General features: G+C 37.9%; 1 protein-coding gene and 1 long non-coding RNA gene across 2 annotated transcripts; both read left to right on the top strand.

Annotated features, from left to right (window-relative positions):
• The first annotated feature begins 2,110 nt into the window (after positions 1-2,110).
• On the top strand, positions 2,111-5,904 carry LOC122838871 (cell number regulator 4-like). The gene is made up of 4 exons (XM_044129891.1): positions 2,111-2,205; positions 4,815-4,918; positions 5,019-5,206; positions 5,289-5,904. Exons 2-4 carry the CDS (start codon positions 4,852-4,854, stop codon positions 5,601-5,603), a joined length of 570 nt encoding a protein of 189 aa, XP_043985826.1. The 5' UTR covers positions 2,111-2,205; positions 4,815-4,851; the 3' UTR covers positions 5,604-5,904.
• Positions 5,905-7,603: 1,699 nt separating this feature from the next.
• Positions 7,604-9,257, top strand: LOC122838732. Its single transcript, XR_006371941.1, has 3 exons — positions 7,604-7,651; positions 8,476-8,649; positions 8,732-9,257. It is a non-coding gene; the product is annotated as an uncharacterized LOC122838732 (long non-coding RNA).
• Positions 9,258-19,910: the final 10,653 nt, after the last annotated feature.

The raw sequence follows: 19,910 nt of genomic DNA, 5'->3' as shown, positions 1-19,910 counted from the left end.
TAACATGGTTTATAGCAGTGGTTCCCAGACATTTTCTGCAAATGAAAATCTTAGTGACACAGAGTGACTTTAAGCATTTATTTCTGGTAATTTTTATATTTATGGCTTAGGGCTAATGATTTTTTTTTCTTTCTTTTTTTTTATAAGATTTTTATATATGAAGAAAAACCTGCGTTCTGAAAGCTAATCAATTCAGGAGTCAGTATCACATTATAACAAAAACATTTTGTAAAAAATATCACATTAAACTGAGGAATTTTGTGTTTTAGTGAGATCTCAAAATAAGTTTCTCTGACAGATTATGACTTCTTCAAAAGGCTTGAAGGAGCTCGATTAGACTCTCCCTCTCTCTGTGTTCCTGCCTGTTGACACTCAAATTTCCCAGCAGGTGTTGCTGTTTTACTGTTAAGATCTCTCTCTTTTAAGTGAGAAAATATTTTGGTTTTGATGAGATATAAAACTTGTTATAAATCACTGTGCAAATTTTATTTAAATAGCTAAATTTTCTCCCTTAAAGAGAAACTGCTCTTAAAATTATTTCTTAGCTCTGCCATTTAAACATTCTTTATTTAGCAAAACGTATTAAAGAGACTAATGGAAGGTGTAACAATAATGTAATTGAGAAATAATCTCAACAAGGCCTACATCTTGTGCATTTTTTGTGTCAAGTCACTTTTAAAATTTAAATTAAATGTAAACAATTTTTACTCTGAAAATAATCACAGTTAAAGTATCATGCAAGTGATACTAAGCAAATAAGGCACAGCTTCTACCCTTCTGACACACAAACAGCACTTTTATCAGTTCTATTGTTTTGTAAAGAAAGACATTCAGTACTTAATGACCTCATTATGTCAGATATGTGAAGACACAGGTTTGGCAGTTTTCAGTGCCTTGTTTTGTGCAGCCACTCAAGGGTAAAGATAGTGACAGGCTGTATGAGTCATGACGTTTTGTTGCTGCAGTTCTTTCAAGTTCAATTACACTGTTGGTGTAACTCTGTATGACAACAGTATACAGCCACCTATTTGGTAATTTAGTATTTTCTGCCCTGTAGGTAAATATGGCATTCATACTAATAAATTACACCACTACCCTATTTGTTCTCAATTTAGCAGCGCCTCCTTGTTTAAGCTGAAAAGTTTAAAAGTATGCACAAATGGAGTGAAAAAACCCCAGCACTACTGTTTGTTTTTCTAAATGCTGCTGTGCTGTTTATACTTGTTCCTTGTGTGTGTGCTTTAAGTTTCCTTTAAGTAAATGACTTCATAGTAAATGAAACAAAAAATTCCCATTCCACTGGAGAACAATACATTCAGAGTCTAGGTTAGCCTTTTCCTGGAAATGAGTCTGTGTTCCTCTAAATGTGCAAAGCCAGAAAGGTGTTACTTTGAAACAAATATAACAAACAGTGGATTTAGGTTTACCCTTACACTTTGTAGCCAAAGTAATTTAACAATATTTTAAAAGTATGCAAAATTGAAGTTTTTCCCTCCAGGTGTTTTGTGAACCAATCCAACCCACAACCTTGAAGCATTTTTTTGTTTTCACTGTTACTTTCTTCATAGTCAGCTTCATGTCAAAATCTGAATAGTTAAATCCAAACATGGTTGGATTTTTTTTGCTATCTGCTTCAAACTGTAACTTCATATCTGGTGATTTTGTAAAACAACTTCAAAAGTCAATATTTCATTGTTTGTCTTGACTTAGATTGGCTTGGGCTGTGGAAGCTTTAGATTAGTAGCAAATTGTTTTGAACTGGTGATTATAAAATCGCCTCATTCAGCTAACAAAAAGCAGAGCTTAATCTAGTGTGTGTTCAAGTTCTCATAACGCAATCAAAAAGGAGAACGTTTGTTTCAGAATCAAATTACAAAAAGGATTGTTTGCACATGTAATACACGAGTCACCAAACAGTAAAAGTCAAGTTTCATTAAGTAACACAAAGATAGAAAAATGCAACAGCAATTTGATGCTGATGAACAGCAGCATCATCAGAGTGAAATCCTTTACGATGTTGATTGTGAGCACTCAATCAGGCTGAAGAGGAAGAAGCAGATGGCTGGTGTCCAAACTGGCTGTCATGATTGATGGGTCACAGGTTTTGCAACATATTTTGTGTGGCCCAGGCAAAGTAAACATTACTGTCATCCACACATTTGCTGATATCTACGGAGGTGCAAGGAAGATCTTCCACAAAAGCAGGTAAAAGTTTTACTTATGTATAGTTTAGTCAAAGTTTTATACAAACATTCCTAACTGAATACATCTAAACATTTTTACATTTACTTGAAAGTGAAGACAAAATAGGCTACTTTAGTTTTTTTAATTGAATTATTTTAAGTTTATAACTTGTCTTTGAAATTGTTCAAATATTTACTTTTATTTTATGTCAACGTGTCTGTCAGAAGGTCTAAGAGCTATAAAAATTCAAAAATTATCATTACATGATAATAATACAGATAAGAGCTAAGATAAAATCAATTTTGTAGATAGCTTAAAAAATATTCAGAAGGCATTACACTTATAAACTACTTCTCTTTACATTTACCTTAAAAAAGAAGATAAAAAGTGACAAACCACAATTAGATGGACAATGCCCTGCAGCAACGCAGCTTCACGCTCTGATAAAATCATGGTTGAAAAGTGTTCTGGTTTCTAAAGTTATTTCACTTCACGATGTTGTTGTGCGTTAACTCTCTGTTGCCTTGTTTAATTTCATTACTTTACACAAACATATTTCAGATTCTTACAATATCAGTTTTAAATAATTCAACCAAGAAGCTAGTTTCTGATGAGAAGTAAATAATCAATGGGAAAATCTTAATTAGCAGCCATCAGCCCTTTCTTCAAACTATCTGAATGAAATGAGTTGAAATGAACTGAACAGAGTGAAAAGCTAGGAACTTAAATTACAGGTGGATTCATTAAAAAGGGACAATGACAAACCTTTAACTAGTCTAACAAATTTTCATTCTTAGTTGTGACAAAACACTCAAAAAACAAAACAAACATTTTATTTTGAGGTTGTGATTTTTGCTTACTTCCCAATTTCCAGAGCAAATCTGTCCAACGGTGCAAGACAGACACATCATGCTGATTGTCTAAGCTGCTGGGATTCAAATAACATAAAAATAAAACAGCATGAGAAAGACAGAAAAGTAAAATGCAAAAGATACATTACAGTCCTAAATTTTAATTGAGCAAAATATTTTTAATAGATGCCATGAGATCTTAAGCAGCGGTTACTTCCCACCACTTCGTTACTTGGATACTTCGTTACTTGTACACTTCCTTACTTGTACAGTAACTTAAGTACAATTTTTATGTATCTACTTTACTTAAGTAGATTTAACCATGTATAATTTTGACTTTTACTCCACTACATTTTACAGTAAATATCTGTACTTTCTACTTCACTACATTTCTACAAACCCGTCGCGTTACTCGTTACATCTAAGTCGCATTGCACTTGGATGTAATTTTATTTTATTTTATTTTTTTGTTCAGGGACTTAAAGTGGCGCTGTAAAATCCAAACAATTACGTGACTTACTAATTACGTGTGTCTGTTGTTACCCATCACCTCCTCCTTTCACTCGCACGTGAAGCTCCAAGACATGCGCAGTGGTTTCCTCTGAGCGGGAGAAGATGTCTGTCTAATCGTCAGAAATAGAATCCCGCAACATAAATCATAAGATATTGCGACAGGTAAAATCAGCAGCGCTTCGTCCAACTTTACCGTCAGAGCAAACCCAAAATAAAAGCATACTTTATCTATGGCATTGTTCATTAAAATGGAACATATCTGATGTATTAAAATAAAATACTATAGGTAGGCTACACTTAATGATACTGTTTTAGCGATTAGGTAATTCATTCAGCAAGTACTTTTACTTTTAATACTTAAGTATTTTTAAAAGCCAGTACTTTTTTACTTTTACTCAAGTAAAAATGTTAATGTGGTACTTTTACTAGAGTATTTTTTGTCTGTATTTGTACTTTTACCTTAGTAAAAGTACAAATACACAGTTCTTTTTGAGTACTTTTTCCAGTACTGATTGTTACTCCTTAGGTTTATTAGTCAAGTTTTACTAGTTGACAAACTGTTTTTTAGGTATGCAAAAAATCAGGAAGCAACTCACTTGTTTATACATTCCTCTGTAAGTTCTGAATTCCTGTTTGCTGAGTGTATGTTCAGCAAACCTGCTGAGCCATCTTGTTCTAAATTTATCTGCGCTTAATGAAAATCAGGGCAAAAAGAATGAGCAGTCGTTCAGGAAGGACTCAAATCTTACTTTCAATAAGTCTATTTTTCTTTTAATTGCGTTTGTTCCTGATGCACTTGAAGTTTTCCAAAATAATTGGTGGAAACATTCAGTAAGTGAAGTCTAGACTTGTTAGTAATATGTGCAAAACACATAAATATATATTTACAAGAGTTATAACTGATATATGTACAAGAGTTATTGTAAATATATCGGTTGCAATTTCTTAAGAAAATTTCAACTTAAATTCTTCATAGATCTTTAAAGGTGACATGCATTATGAATTCTGAGGCACAGATTTGATCACAATATCTTTACCAGCAGTTTGTCAGACTGAAACAATAATCGTCTGAAACAGGAGAAGTAACACGATGTATCACAGATTTAGAGACACAGTGGGTTTCCATTGTATCATGACAGAAATTATATCAACTTGGACTATTTCTACATAGCCATTTGTTTCCAAAAATACCTTTGCACTTTAGTTTATTATGTTACGGTGTGTTGTTTTGTCAAAAACTGACTCATTTATTTTCTGATCACACAGGGTCGTAGTTCAGTTTGTGGCTGAACTTCAAGATAGGATGGCAGAACCTCCCCTCAGAGAGTGGAAAACTGGTCTATTTGACTGCTGTGCAGATTGCAGTACTTGTAAGTCATTTCTTTTTTTCCTTAAATTCAAAACAATATACTTTATAATTACCTACGACCATTTCACTGCTCTGCATCTGTCTGTCTCTGTGTTTTCCAGGTTGCTACGGGTTCTGGTGCTGGCCTTGCCTTGCCTGCACTGTTTCAGGATTATTTCAAGAGAACTACTGTCTGCCTTTATGTGACATTCTGACTCCCGCTGTACTTGCAGCCTGTGGGATTCCTCTGATTGTCCCCCCTGCGGCAATTTCTCTTAGGGCTTCCATTCGGCACAAATATCGAATAAAAGTATGACATATTTTACACTCATCTGGATTCATTTTGAAGTGGTACATTACATTATGAAAACTTTCAATGCGTTTGCTTTCAGGGTTCCCTCTGTGAAGACATGGCAATTTCATGCTTCTGTGTCTCGTGCTCCTGGTGTCAGATGCATCGTGAGCTGAAGGGTGGGGCTCCTGTCACTGTGGTGCAGCAGCCCCAACAACAAAGTACTGTGATCAACGTGCAGGCTAATCCTGTCATGACGATTAATCAAAACCCTTCTCCACCTCCTGCTGGTTTTCAAAACCCGGTTATGTTTCAAAACCCTCCTCAGTATCCTGCTGGTTTTCAAAACCCTCCTCAGTATCCTGGTGGTTATCAAAACCCTCCTCAATATTCTGAAGTCCCAAAGTCCTGTTAAAAGTTCTAATGCTTATAATTCCTAACAACATCTGAACAAACTTGTGAAAAATGTAAGTTTCTCTGATCATTCATGATCATGTTGGTGTATAATGGGATTCTTTACTTTATCCAAAATATCAATTAACTGCCAATACTTCCAAAGAATGCGTTGGATTTGAGTAAATTTAGTTCATATGTGTATTTACTTTATTATAAACATTGCATGACTACTTTATTACTTTGAAATGGAAAATGTTAAATTGATTTGTAAACAGTGTCAAGAACAAAATGATAAATAAAAACTGAGTGACTTGACCTTATTGTTTGACTCTAATTAATGATGTCTTATATAACTCATTATATAAGAGTAAAAATTAAAAATTCCCAAAATAATTAGAATGTTTATAGAAGTTACACCAAATGTCTTTGTTTATGTACAGGTACATCTACTTAGAACAGTTGTACAGTTATTGTATTACAGGTAATTAATTAAAAATATAAAATTCTAAAATGTGACAAAAAGATCAATTCATGTGATGAAGATTTATTAGCCACAGAGGTATGCATGTTTTGTCTCTGGCCATTTTTATATTTATGACTTACAGTTACTGAAATGTATTTTTTAGAAAACTAGATTACATCAACATATTAGGAGGTAGTGGTGTTTGTTTTAGAGAGGACGAAAAAAGTAAGACATGCAAAGAAGAGACTGGCTGGTTTAATTACCATGGAATCACTGTGTTTGACCACCAAACTGGCACAACCTAAACCATATAGAAAAGCTATGGAGTGTTAACCAAACAGAAGATGAAAGACATATAATCCAAATATGCAAATGAATTAAAAAGAGCTTTAAATCAACCTAAACTTCTTTATTTTCGGTAGTGCTTTGATACTAGACAAATTTTGCAAAGTCCAGTTTTTTCCAACTAAGACAAATTTCTAAGGTGAAAAATTACCTCCTAATAAAAGACTTTGAAAAAATGATTCATACAGTTATTACTTCTCAATTGGATTAAATCTTTGCTCAAGAGCCATTTTTATTCTTTGCCATTTGATCCAAACTGAGTTTGAGGGTTTTTTTTTTTAATAATGACAGTCATTGAGTATATTTTGTTGTAATATTGCCTTTATATATATATATATTTCTTGTTCTCATCATCATTATAGTCAAAGTATAGATTGTACAGCACTTTCTTCACCATCTATTGTTTTTATGTCCTATAATAAATAAATTGACATTGATATTGAGAAAAAAGTCTCACCAGACCTAATCAGGCACTGCAGATCAAAAGCAAGAACAGAAGAGGTCCACATGACCCCAACAGCATTAACCATTAAGGTGAGTGAAAATATGGGTGCAGATACATTAATATATATAGATATATATATATATATATATAAATTAAATTTGGGACTAAGAATTGGAAGGCAGTAGAACCTTTCCCACCTGAGCCCCAAAGTACAACATGTTCCAAATTAAATAAACTTTGCAGATGAAATGACCCTATAAATTATATTACCGACACACTTAGCTCTTTTATGCGTTCCATTGATTTGTACCAGAGAGAAGTAGCAGCATTTAAAAGAACAGAAATATGAAGACAGACATTCTGTAAAGATGACCTTAAATCTCATTGACTCAGGTATACAGGTTTAGCAGTCTTCAGTGTGCTTATGCTACATCCTGAAATATGCTGAATGTCACAATAATTTCAAATAATTTTTATAAACTGGATTACTAGCAAGGATCGTTAGAACAAATAAAGATTTAATAAAGGAAGGGATGGAAAGCATGTTTTGTTTTATGTAATAGCAAAACTCGAGCTTCTTTAAGAAATACATGGATAGCAAAATGCAACAGCAACATCGAAGTGAAATCCTTTACCATCTTGATTCAGAGCATTCAGATGAGGAAGCAGATGTCTGGTGATTGAAATGGCTGCCATGATTGATGGGTCACAGGTTTTGCAGCATATTTTGTGGCCCAGAGAAAGCAAACCTTACTAGAATCGACACATTTACTGTTACCTATGGAAGTGCAACAAAGATCTCCCACAAAAACAGGTAAAAAGTTTTACTTATGTACAGTTAGACAGTGTTTTCTACATACATTTCCATATGAATGAAGGTGAATATTGTTACATTTTCTAGACTATAAAGATGAATAACTCTAGCTTTTCCTAATTTTATTGTTTTAGATTTAGAACTTGTATTTCAAATTATTCAATTATCTACTTTTTTTTTGTATCATTGTGTCTATAAGGTCAGTAAAATCGCAGAAGTTATCCTTTGATAGTAATAGTACTGAGATAAAGAAATTCTGTGAATAGTTTTAAAAATGTATTCAAAAAGCATTGTGTCTTAATTATCATCTCTCTTTACATTTCATTTGAAAGAAGAAAAGTAGTGACATGGAGAAAAAATATTACACCATAACTTAAAGTGAAAGTTTATTTAATATGACTACAATTAACCTACTTAGGGAGTGTTAGTGGAATTTTAGAAAATAGCTTCTGCTTCTTTGAAAAATCCAAAAAGGTATTTAGTCTGCCTCTTCCAGCTGAAGCCACATTCATGTGACTCTCATTATGTTTTCACTGTACTGAAAACAAATAAGAATGGAAAAAAATCACTCATTTTCAATGTTTCAAGGTTTTAAAGGTTTTTGTTAACAAGTTAGAAGTGTAGGTTTCCAGAAACTTTGTGATATCTCAAGTATAAGTAGGTAGAAACTCTGCCTAGTTAGAACAGGTCAGACTGAACAGACAGTGGATATGTCTGTTTGCTGTTCTCATTGTTGTGAGAATAAACTGTTCAAGACATTTTTGTTATTATTTTTACATTTAAAACAACAAGCCTTCCATGCTGTATGTTTGTGTGTTCTCCAGGTTGCTGTGCCTCTCCATATCCTGCACTGTTTTAGCATCATTTAAAGAGAGCAACTGTCTGCCTTTGTCTAACATCCTGACTCCTTCTGCATGTGAAGCCTGTGAGATTCCTCTGTTTATTCCCCCTGCTATATAGTCTAAGAGAGCTTCCATTCCAACAAACACGGAATAATGGTATGACAAATTTACAGTCACCTGGACTCATTTTGAAATGAAAGTGCAATGTTATACAAAGTTTCAATGTGTTTGCTTTCAGGCTTCCTTCTGCTATGACATATGTAGTTTCCAGTGCACCTGCTGTGTGAAGAAACCTCAAGAAACTCCTGTCATTCCAATGCAACAGCCTCAAACTGTGGTCAATGTGCAGGCTAATCCTGTCATGACAGTTAATCAAAGGTCTTCTTCAAATGCTGTTGGTGTTCAAAAGCCTGCTCAAAACCCAATTATGTTTCCCTTCTAACCTTAAAGCCCTTCATTGTTTCATACCCCTCTCAATATCCTGGTGGTAATCAAAATCCTCCTTAAAGTCTTGTTGGTATTCAATGTAATTTTCTCTGATCATTCATGATTATGTTGGTGTACAATGGGATTCTTTACTTTATCCAAAACGTCAATTAACTGCCAATACGTCCATAAAACGTGTTGAATTTGAGTAATTTGAGTTCATATGGGAATTTACTTTATTATAAACATTGCATGACTACTTTATTGCTTTAAAATGGAAAATGTTGTTAAACAAATTGATTTATACACAACGTCAATAACAAAAAAAATGAATTAAAACTGAGTGACTTATCCTTATTGTTTGACTCTAATTAATGATGTTTGTTTTAGAGAGGAAGAAAAAAGTAAGACATGCAAAGAAGAGACTGGCTGGTTTAATTACCATGGAATCACTGTGTTTGACCACCAAACTGGCACAACCTAAGCTATATAGAAAAGCTATGGAGTGTTAACCAAACAGAAGACGAAAGACATATAATCCAAATATGTAAATTAATTAAAAAGAGCTTTTAAATCAACTTAAACTTCTTTATTTTCGGTAGTGCTTTGATACTAGACAAATTTTGCAAAGTCCAGTTTTTTCCAACTAAGACAAATATCTAACGTGAAAAATAACCTCCTAATAAAAGACTTTGAAAAAATGATTCATACAGTTATTACTTCTCAATTGGATTAAATCTTTGCTCAAGAGCCATTTTTATTCTTTGGCATTTGATCCAAACTGAGTATAAGGGTGTTTTTTTATCATGAGAGTCATTGAGTATATTTTGTTGTAATATTGCCTTTATATATATATATATATATATATATATATTTCTTGTTCTCATCGTCATAATAGTTATAGTATATATTGTACAGCACTTTCTTCACCATCTATTGTTTTTATCTCCTATAATAAATAAATTGACATTGATATCGAGAAAAAAGTCTCACCAGACCTAATCAGGCACTGCAGATCAAAAGCAAGAACAGAAGAGGTCCACATGACCCCAACAGCATTAACCATTAAGGTGAGTGAAAATATGGATTGTACTTTAGAACAAAGTACAACATGTTCCAAATTAATTCAATTTTGTAGATGAAATGACCTTATAAATTATATTACCGACACACTTAGCTCTTTTATGCGTTCCATTGATTTGTACCAGAGAGAAGTAGCAGCATTTAAAAGAACAGAAATATGAAGACAGACATTCTGTAAAGATTACCTTAAATCTCATTGACTCAGATATACAGGTTTAGCAGTCTTCAGTGTGCTTATGCTATATCCTGAAATATGCTGAATGCCACAATAATTTCAAATAATTTTTATAAACTGGATTACTAGCAAGGATCATTAGAACAAATAAAGATTTAATAAAGGAAGGGATGGAAAGCATGTTTTGTTTTATGTAACAGAACAAGAATGAACTTGAAATATCAGGGCAATGTTGCATCATTTAATATTCTGAGTTCTGATGGGCCCTAATAAACTCAGATATTTCATTTTGTCTTACAGATATTAATTGCTGGCCCAAACATAATAATAAAGACACAGAGCAGCTGATTATTTTACTGTACAATTAATTTAGTTACATTTTGGCATTTCATTTATTTCTTTTTTCTAAATCGCAACCTTTTGGATTTAAGTAATGCATTCAAAAGATGTAAACTAACAGCCATATGAACTTTCTAAAATAATAATAATAACAATGATAAATCAATTGCACATCACACCAAGCTAAGGAGGATGCCTGTTTCAAAAACAAATTACAAAACAAAATGTCTGCTCTTCCAATGCATGACTCAACACACAACAGCAAAACTCAAGATTCTTTAAGAAATGCATGGATAGCAAAATGCAACAGCAACATCAAAGTGAAATCATTTACCATCTTGATTCAAAGCATTCAGATGAGGAAGCAGATGTCTGGTAATTGAAATGGCTGCCATGATTGATGGGTCACAGGTTTTGCAGCATATTTTGTGGCCCAGAGAAAGCAAACCTTACTAGAATCGACGCATTTACTGTTACCTATGGAAGTGCAACAAAGATCTCCCACAAAAACAGGTACAAAGTTTTACTTATTGTGCTGTAGTGTTGTTTACACCACTCGGGTTCAGAATGAAAATGGTGATCGCAGAATGTGCACCGATTAGATGCCCAGATGACCCCGAGCCAATAATGAAGCCAGGTGATGGTTTGACTCTTTAATCAGCCGGTTAAAACTGGTTTACAGGCCGGATGTGTGGATTGAAGGAAGGCGTATACATAAGTGTGTGTGGTTCTACAAAGAAAATGAATAAATACAAATTACAATCCACCATGAATACAGATGCTCATTTACAAACATATTATAATCATATTATATGTCTGTTTCATTAATATTAAAGTTAAGTAAAGCAAAGGAAAGCAACTAAACAGAATATGGTTTACCATTTTAGAATAGAAATTAGCTTAGCCTAGCCTTCGCTTCTTCTAAAGAAAATCTTACAACAGAAAATATGTTCGAAGTACTAAAATACACATATAATGCCACTAAAACATGAATACACTGCAACCTACCATTCATATGGACGCACACTCGAACAAAATCCCAAAACCACCTTCAAACACCACGTCTACTGGCCTGCACGGCTTCTCAAACAATGTTTTGGTATGAAAAAGAAATACTACTCACAAACGGCCGTGCCACCTAATGGCGAAGCTTGGAACTACAACATGGCCTTCAGAACAGCCGCCCCCAAACTTGTAACCACAAGTTTGCAGTTTAAAGTTCACTGTCCATCTGATTCTGGTACTGCAGGTAGTCGGATAAGGCGACTCACTGGTCGTATGTACATGCGATCTTTCACCTTGACCTCTGTGGACCGGATCAAGCCATCAGCTCCCGGGAACACTCTGCTGATCTCTCCAATAGGCCATGAGGCTCTGGGGAGTTGGGGATCCACTATCATCACCACAGTGCCCAACTTGATAGGAGAAGTGTCCTTTAGCCACTTCGACCGAGTCTGTAATGTAGGCAGGTAGTGGCGTATGAACTGTGTCCAGAAGCGATCTGATAACACTTGACAGGTCCTCCAATGTCGCTGGCCAATGAGCTCTGAGTCGTGATATAACACTTGGGGTAGGTAGGGAAGGGTCTAGCCGCCCCATCAGCAACAAATTTGGGGTAATCGGGTCTGGGTCAGCTAAATCTGAGGATACGTACCCCAAAGGTTTCGAGTTGAGTATTCCCTCAATCTCAATCAACACTGTTTGCAAGATTTCCTCTTGTACAACCTGCGAACCTATTGTAGATTTCAGGGCTGCCTTTATGGATCTGATTTCCCGCTCCCAGGATCCTCCAAAATGGGGAGCACTTGGAGGATTAAATCGAAACGTGATTTGATATTCTGCTAATTGGGATTGTAAGGAGGGGTGTAGAGCATTAAAGGATTCCTGCAGCTCTTTCTCTCCTCCGCGAAAATTAGTTCCTTGGTCGCAGAGTATCTCAGTTGGTTTACCACGACGAGAGACAAATCTTCTTAAGGCCATGAGAAAGGAGTCAGAACTGAGGCCAGACAGCACCTCAATATGAATGGCACGAGTTGTCAAACATTTGAAGAGCAGGCCCCAGCGTTTTTCAATTCGCCGACCAACCTTCACTTGCATAGGACCAAAACAGTCAATTCCCGTTGAAAAGAAGGCTGGCTGATTCAATCGAAGGCGTGCAATGGGAAGGTCTGCCATCTTTGGATTGACAGGTTGAGCTCTCCATTTCTGGCACTCTGGGCAATTGCGCTGTTCACTCCTTATGGCTTCACGGCCCCTAAGAATCCAGTATTTCCTTCTCAACTCGGCAAACAATCTCTCTGCTCCTGGGTGCTTTAAATCTCTGTCAGCCTGTCGGATGAGTAGTTTAGTGACAGGATGTTTCGGGTCCATGACTACTGGATGAGTCATAGCAAGTTCCAAATCATTACAACGTCTAAGTCTGCCACCTACTCTGATGAGTTGGAGTGATTTGTCATATTCTGGTGCCAGGGTGACTAAACGACTGGACGAATGAACTGGTTTCCCAGTGGTCAACCACTGGATCTCATCTGGGAAACTGTCTCTTTGAGCAGATTTCAGGAGAGTAAGTTCAGCCTCTTTGTAGTTCTCTGCTGTGAGATTGTCACCAGTTGACCCCTGAAGACATTTGGCAGTTTCCTTTAAGAGGTCATTAAAACTGGTAAATTTCTGGGCATCTGGGAGCGGACAGGGTTCAGAGGTTACAACCAAGCAAGTGGCTGATCTACGCTGCTCCTCAGCGAAGTTGGTGCATGGTGTAATCGGGTGCTCTGGCCACTGGCCCTGCGGTAACTGCAGAAATGATGGTCCACATGCCCACCGGGACTGACATGTGAGGCCTCGCAGTCTTTTGCCTCTAGTTAGATCATCTGCAGGATTGTCAGATGTTGTCACATACTGCCAAGCCCAACGATCTGTCAGTTCTTGGATTTCAGCTATTCGGGTTCCTACGAATACCTTGTAGTGGCAGGAATCTGACTGAATCCATGTTAGGACGGTGGTGGAGTCTGTCCACAACACCACTTTGAATAATGGTAGGGTGAGCTCTTTGGTCAACAGGCTGGCGAGCTGAGCTCCAGTCAAGGCTGCACATAGTTCCAGACGTGGCATGGACAGCTGGCACTTAGGAGCCACTCTGGAACGTGCGGTCAGAAAGGCAACTTCCACCTTTCCAGCAGCATCTTCCGTCCGTAGATATGCAACACTTCCATATGCCTGTTGTGATGCATCACAAAAGATGTGAACCTCATGCTGACTGTCAGATTTGTCCAGCTCAGGGCTTACATAGCAACGCTGCAAACTTATATTATCCAGATGTTGCAGCTCCTCCTCCCATTCTCTCTATGCAGAAAGCAAATCACTTGGTAACAGCGGATCATCCCACTCGCGCTTTCTGTCCCATAACCGCTGGACTAGTACTTTAGCCCTTGTCGTGAAAGGGACCAAAAAGCCTAGTGGGTCGTACTGACTTGCCAGAACCCGATAGATGTTCCTCATAGTAGGTGGATTACTGTTTAAGGGCCTACATTTATACTGCAGAGTGTCAGAGTAGCACATCCACCTCAAGCCTAGAGCTGGTTCTTGAGGGTCCACATCAGTTTGATTCAGCCACTGTTCACTGTTCTCTGATCTTAATTCCTTCGGTAGATGGCCAATGAGATCTGGGGTGTTGCTGGCCCATTGCCTGAGCTCAAACCCTGCTTCTGATAATAGTGACCGTAATTGGTCCATCACCTCTTTAGCCACATCTGAAGAAGAAAAGCTTTGTAACCAATTATCAACATAGAAGTTCTTCTCAATGGCGTCACAAACATCCTCTCCCTGGTGGCTGTGATCATGGACATGTCTCTGGAGTGCATAGATGGCACAGCAAGGGGAGCATGTTGTTCCGAACGGGAGCATCTGCCATTCATACACTTTGGGAGAGGTGTCTCTTTGCAGATCACGCCAGATAAAACGTAGCAGTGGTTGATCTTCTGGCAACAGTCTCACCTGGTGGAACATTCCTTTGATGTCGCTGCTAACTGCAATGGAGTGTTCTCTGAAGCGTAATAGCACACCAAGGAGAGAAGCCCCCAGGTTTGGACCTGGCAACAGCAGCTCATTGAGGTTCTGGTCTCTGTAAGTGAATGAGCAATTAAAAACCACACGGTTCTTACCGTTATGCGTCACCATGTGATGGGGGATGAACCACGATTCTCTAGAGGCCTTCATCTCCTCTTCACTTACTTCTCTCACATAGCCGGCCGCTATTAACTTGGTGATCTCTGCTTGATAAGCTTTAGCCTTCACTGGATCTCGATTGAGGCGCTTCTCTGTGCCACGTAGACTGGGGAGTACTACTGAAGGTGGTACTTGGAGGGTAGGCATATCATTGACACGCAGAAGGGGAGTTGCATATCGGTTTACACCTTCAATATCCAGTCTGGTCGTTTTTGCCTCCAGGAGCTTCATAGCTTGCTCTTCCCTCCGTGACCGTGTCACTAGCTTCTCACTTCTGTACGGCATAATGTCAAGTTGCCAGAGTCTTTCTACTTGACTTAACAGGTCTGATTTAGGTGAGGTAGCTGAAAGGAAGAGGCATTGTTGTGATTGCGTAGAGTGTCGAGGGGAGGGAACTGGTCCTTGTAATACCCAACCAAGCCTAGTCTTGACTGCAGCTGGACCGCCAGGTGGGCCCAGCCGCACAGGTTGGATGGGGGTCACTAGGTGGGGACAGTCTGATCCAATCAGAATGAGCGGCTGGGCATTGGTAAATGACTGCAAAGGAAGCTTTCTCAAATGTCTATACTTCTGCTGCAGTGCTTTCACTGGGTATGAGTGTGGAGCCAAACCCAGGTCATCTGCTGTGAAGGCTCTCTCGATGGTAAATGTTTTGGATGGTTGACTAGCAGAGGAGACTTTAACTGTTACTGATTCACCATGCAGTGTTCTCAGTCCTTGCCTTACTGTACGTAAAGTAAGACTCTCTGCAGTGCCCTGTAGCTGGAGCTTCTGAATGGCCTCTGGAAGAAGAATTGTCCTCTCCGAACCATCATCTAGTATGGCAAACGTCTCCAGAGTGTGTTTCCCATTTTGCAGCAAAACTTTGCTTATCTTCAGAAGCACTTGGTTGCACCCTGAACGACGGTCCAGATAGAGCACATCAGTAGATGGTTTACTGCCCAGTTCACTGACATGTTCTATTGGTGGTGTAGGTACAGCTGCTCTGATATTCACTTCATGCAGGGCTTCTAGATGTTTTCCCTTACATGTGTTACACTGTACTTTAAGTCGACACTGAGCCGCTTGGTGGTGTCGCCCGCAATGCCAGCAGCGATTGTTGGATTTAATCCAGGTGGACTTCTGCTCCTTTGTCAGCAGCTTGAAATTTGAACATTGATCTAGGAAGTGGAGAGTGTTATTACAATAAGGGCAAAAGGTTGTGGGCTTGCCTTGGGCTTCAGAAGTGGAGGGGGTTGTGGCTGAGGACCTCTGAGGGGTAGCATCGTGTGTTGAGCCATGTAGCACAGTAGTCCCTTTAGTGGCTCTCTTATCTCTTTTGATACCATTTCGGTCTCTCTGCCTCTCTTCCCCCTTAATAGAACGATCTCCACCCTCTTGAATGATCAACTCATACTCCAACCACTCTGCAAAGTCTCTCAATGATGATATTCCACTTTTCTGTGGGTAGAGGTAGCGGCGGAAAGCAGCACGCAAGTCTTGGGGTAGCTTTCGTGTGAGTCTTGCTACATGAGATCCGCATTGTAGCTCTATGTGTCCATCTTCCCCAAGTTGCTCTAACATGCCAACCAAAGCACGCACTCTTAATGCAAATCTCCTGAATCCTGTTGTGTCACTTGTACGAATATTGGGCTCATCCATAAGCTCTGCTATTCTCTGAAGTGACAGTTGGTGAGGCTGGCCATAATGTTTAGTGAGTGAAGCCATCGTATCAGAGTAGGGGCAGAGTGAATTACTGTATGAGTCAGCAATTAAAAGAGCTTCTTCAAATTTAAGGTGGTCACATAGTACCTGATATTTGAACCTCTCTGTTGCGTCGGCTGGGAGAATATGATCAAGGGCGAGTCTTAATCTAGCAAATTGCCTGGGATCATCCTTTGTGAACTCTGGTATAGAAGGCAATGGTCCCCTGTAGATCTTCTCCCTTGTAGCTATGGCCATGGTGGGATCCAATGTTTGGGTAGGGGAGGGCATGTTGGTGTCCAAGCTAAGTCCAGCTCGTGGTTGAGATAAGGGGGTGGACTGTGGCACTCGGGGTTGAAAGTCAGGATCTCTGCTAACAGCAGCTGCGGTTTGTTGTTGTACATGTAGCTCTTGTAAACGCTGGCTAAGCTCTTGTACAATGGCTGGTGGAGGTGGAGGGGGTGGCCTTCAGAACACTTATGTACAGTTAGACAGTGTTTTCTACATACATTTCCATATGAATGAAGGTAAATATTGTTACATTTTCTAGACTATAACGATGAATAACTCTAGCTTTTCCTAATTTTATTGTTTTAGATCTAGAACTTGTATTTCACATTATTCAACTATTTACCTTTTTTGTATCATTGTGTCTACAAGAAGGTCAGTAAAATCGCAGAAGTTATTCTTTGATAGTAATAGTACAGAGATAAAGAAATTCTGTGAATAGTTTTAAAAATGTATTCAAAAAGCATTGTGTCTTAATTATCATCTCTCTTTACATTTCATTTGATAGAAGATAAGTAGTGACATGGAGAAAAAATATTACACCGTAACTTAAAGTGAAAGTTTATTTAATATGACTACAATTATTCTACTTAGGGAGTGTTAGTGGAATTTTAGAAAATAGCTTCTGCTTCTTTGAAAAATCCAAAAAGGTATTTAGTCTGCCTCTTCCAGCTGAAGCCACATTCATGTGACTCTCATTATGTTTTCACTGTACTGAAAACAAATAAGAATGGAAAAACTCACTTATTTTCAATGTTTCAATGTTTTAAAGGTTTTTGTGAACAAGTTAGAAATGTAGGTTTCCAGAAACTTCGTGATAACTCAAGTATAAGTAGGTAGAAACTCTGCCTAGTTAGAACAGGTCAGACTGAACAGACAGTGGATATGTCTGTTTGCTGTTCTCATTGTTGTGAAAATAAACTGTTCAAGACATTTTTGTTATTATTTTTACATTTAAAACAACAAGCCTTCCATGCTGTATGTTTGTGTGTTCTCCAGGTTGCTGTGCCTCTCCATATCCTGCACTGTTTTAGCATCATTTAAAGAGAGCAACTGTCTGCCTTTGTGTAACATCCTGACTCCTTCTGCATGTGAAGCCTGTGAGATTCCTCTGTTTATTCCCCCTGCTATATAGTCTAAGAGAGCTTCCATTCCAACAAACACGGAATAATGGTATGACAAATTTACAGTCACCTGAACTCATTTTTAAATGAAAGTGCAATGTTATAAAAAGTTTCAATGTGTTTACTTTCAGGCTTCCTTCTGTCATGACATATGTACTTTCTGGTGCACCTGCCGTCAGACGAAACATGAACAAAGGGACCAAACTCCTGTCATTGCAGTGCAACAGCCTCAAACTGTGGTCAATGTGCAGGCTAATCCTGTCATGACGGCTAATCCAAGGTCTTCTCCACCTTCTGTTGGTGTTCAAAACCCTGCTCAAAACCCAGAAATGTTTCACAACTTTCCTCCTTGGTTTCAAAACCCTTCTCAGTTTCCTGGGGTAATCAAAACCCACCACAAAGTCCTGCTGGATATCAAAACCCTCCTCCGAATCCTACTGGGTATCAAAACCTTCCTCCGAATCCTACTGGTTATCAAAAACCTCCTCTGAATCCTACTGGGTATCAAAACCCTACTCAGAATCCTACTGGGTGTCAAAACCCTACTCAGAATCCTACTGGGTGTCAAAAACCTCCTCCGAATCCTACTGGGTATCAAAACCCTATTCAGAATCCTACTTGGTGTCAAAACCCTACTCCGAATCCTACTGGGTATCAAAACCCTACTCAGAATCCTACTGGGTATCAAAAACCTCCTCCGAATCCTACTGGGTATCAAAACCCTACTCAGAATCCTACTGGATATCAAAGCCCCCCTCAAAATACTGGTGGGTTTGAAACTCATCATCAAAGTCCTGCTGAGTATCTAAACCTTTGTCAAAGTCCTGATGGGTATCAAAACCATGTCCTACAGAGTCTCAGAACTCTGTTACAGAACCCGATGCTTATAATTCCTAACAACATCTGAGCAAACTTGTAAATAATGAAATCTGCTCAGATCAGCCATGATCACGTTGGTGTATAACAGGATTCTTTACTTTATCCAAAAATTTATTCGACTCTCAACACTTCAAAAAAAGTGTTGAGCTTGAGTTGTTTCAGTTCATATGTATATTTACATTATTATAAACATTGTATAACTACTTCATTAATTTGTAGATCTAAAGGCTGCTGTGCTGTTTATACTTGTTCCTTGTGTGTGTGCTTTAAGTTTCCTTTAAGTAAATGACTTCCTAGTAAATGAAACAAAAAATTCCCATTCCACTGGAGAACAATACATTCAGAGTCTAGGTTAGCCTTTTCCTGGAAATGAGTCTGTGTTCCTCTAAATGTGCAAAGCCAGAAAGGTGTCGCTCTGAAACAAATATAACAAACAGTGGATTTAGGTTTACCCTTACACTTTGTAGCCAAAGTAATTTAACAATATTTTAAAAGTATGCAAAACTGAAGTTTTTCCCTCCAGGTGTTTTCTGAACCAATCCAACCCACAACCTTGAAGCATTTTTTTGTTTTCACTGTTACTTTCTTCATAGTCAGCTTCATGTCAAAATCTGAATAGTTAAATCCAAACATGGTTGGATTTTTTTGCTATCTGCTTCAAACTGTAACTTCATATCTGGTGATTTTGTAAAACAACTTCAAAAGTCAATATTTTATTGTTTGTCTTGACTTAGATTGGCTTGGGCTGTGGAAGCTTTAGATTAGTAGCAAATTGTTTTGAACTGGTGATTATAAAATCGCCTCATTCAGCTAACAAAAAGCAGAGCTTAATCTAGTGTGTTCAAGTTCTCATAACACAATCAAAAAGGAGAATGTTTGTTTCAGAATCAAATTACAAAAAGGATTGTTTGCACATGTAATACACGAGTCACCAAACAGTAAAAGTCAAGTTTCATTAAGTAACACAAAGATAGAAAAATGCAACAGCAATTTGATGCTGATGAACAGCAGCATCATCAGAGTGAAATCCTTTACGATGTTGATTGTGAGCACTCAATCAGGCTGAAGAGGAAGAAGCAGATGGCTGGTGTCCAAACTGGCTGTCATGATTGATGGGTCACAGGTTTTGCAACATATTTTGTGTGGCCCAGGCAAAGTAAACATTACTGTCATCCACACATTTGCTGATATCTACAGAG

The sequence above is a fragment of the Gambusia affinis genome, linkage group LG10, assembly GCF_019740435.1.
Source record: "Gambusia affinis linkage group LG10, SWU_Gaff_1.0, whole genome shotgun sequence".
Classification (NCBI taxonomy): Eukaryota; Metazoa; Chordata; class Actinopteri; order Cyprinodontiformes; family Poeciliidae; genus Gambusia; species Gambusia affinis.
The sequence above is the reverse complement of the archived record's forward strand: the minus strand, read 5'-3'. Positions and strand labels throughout refer to the sequence as shown.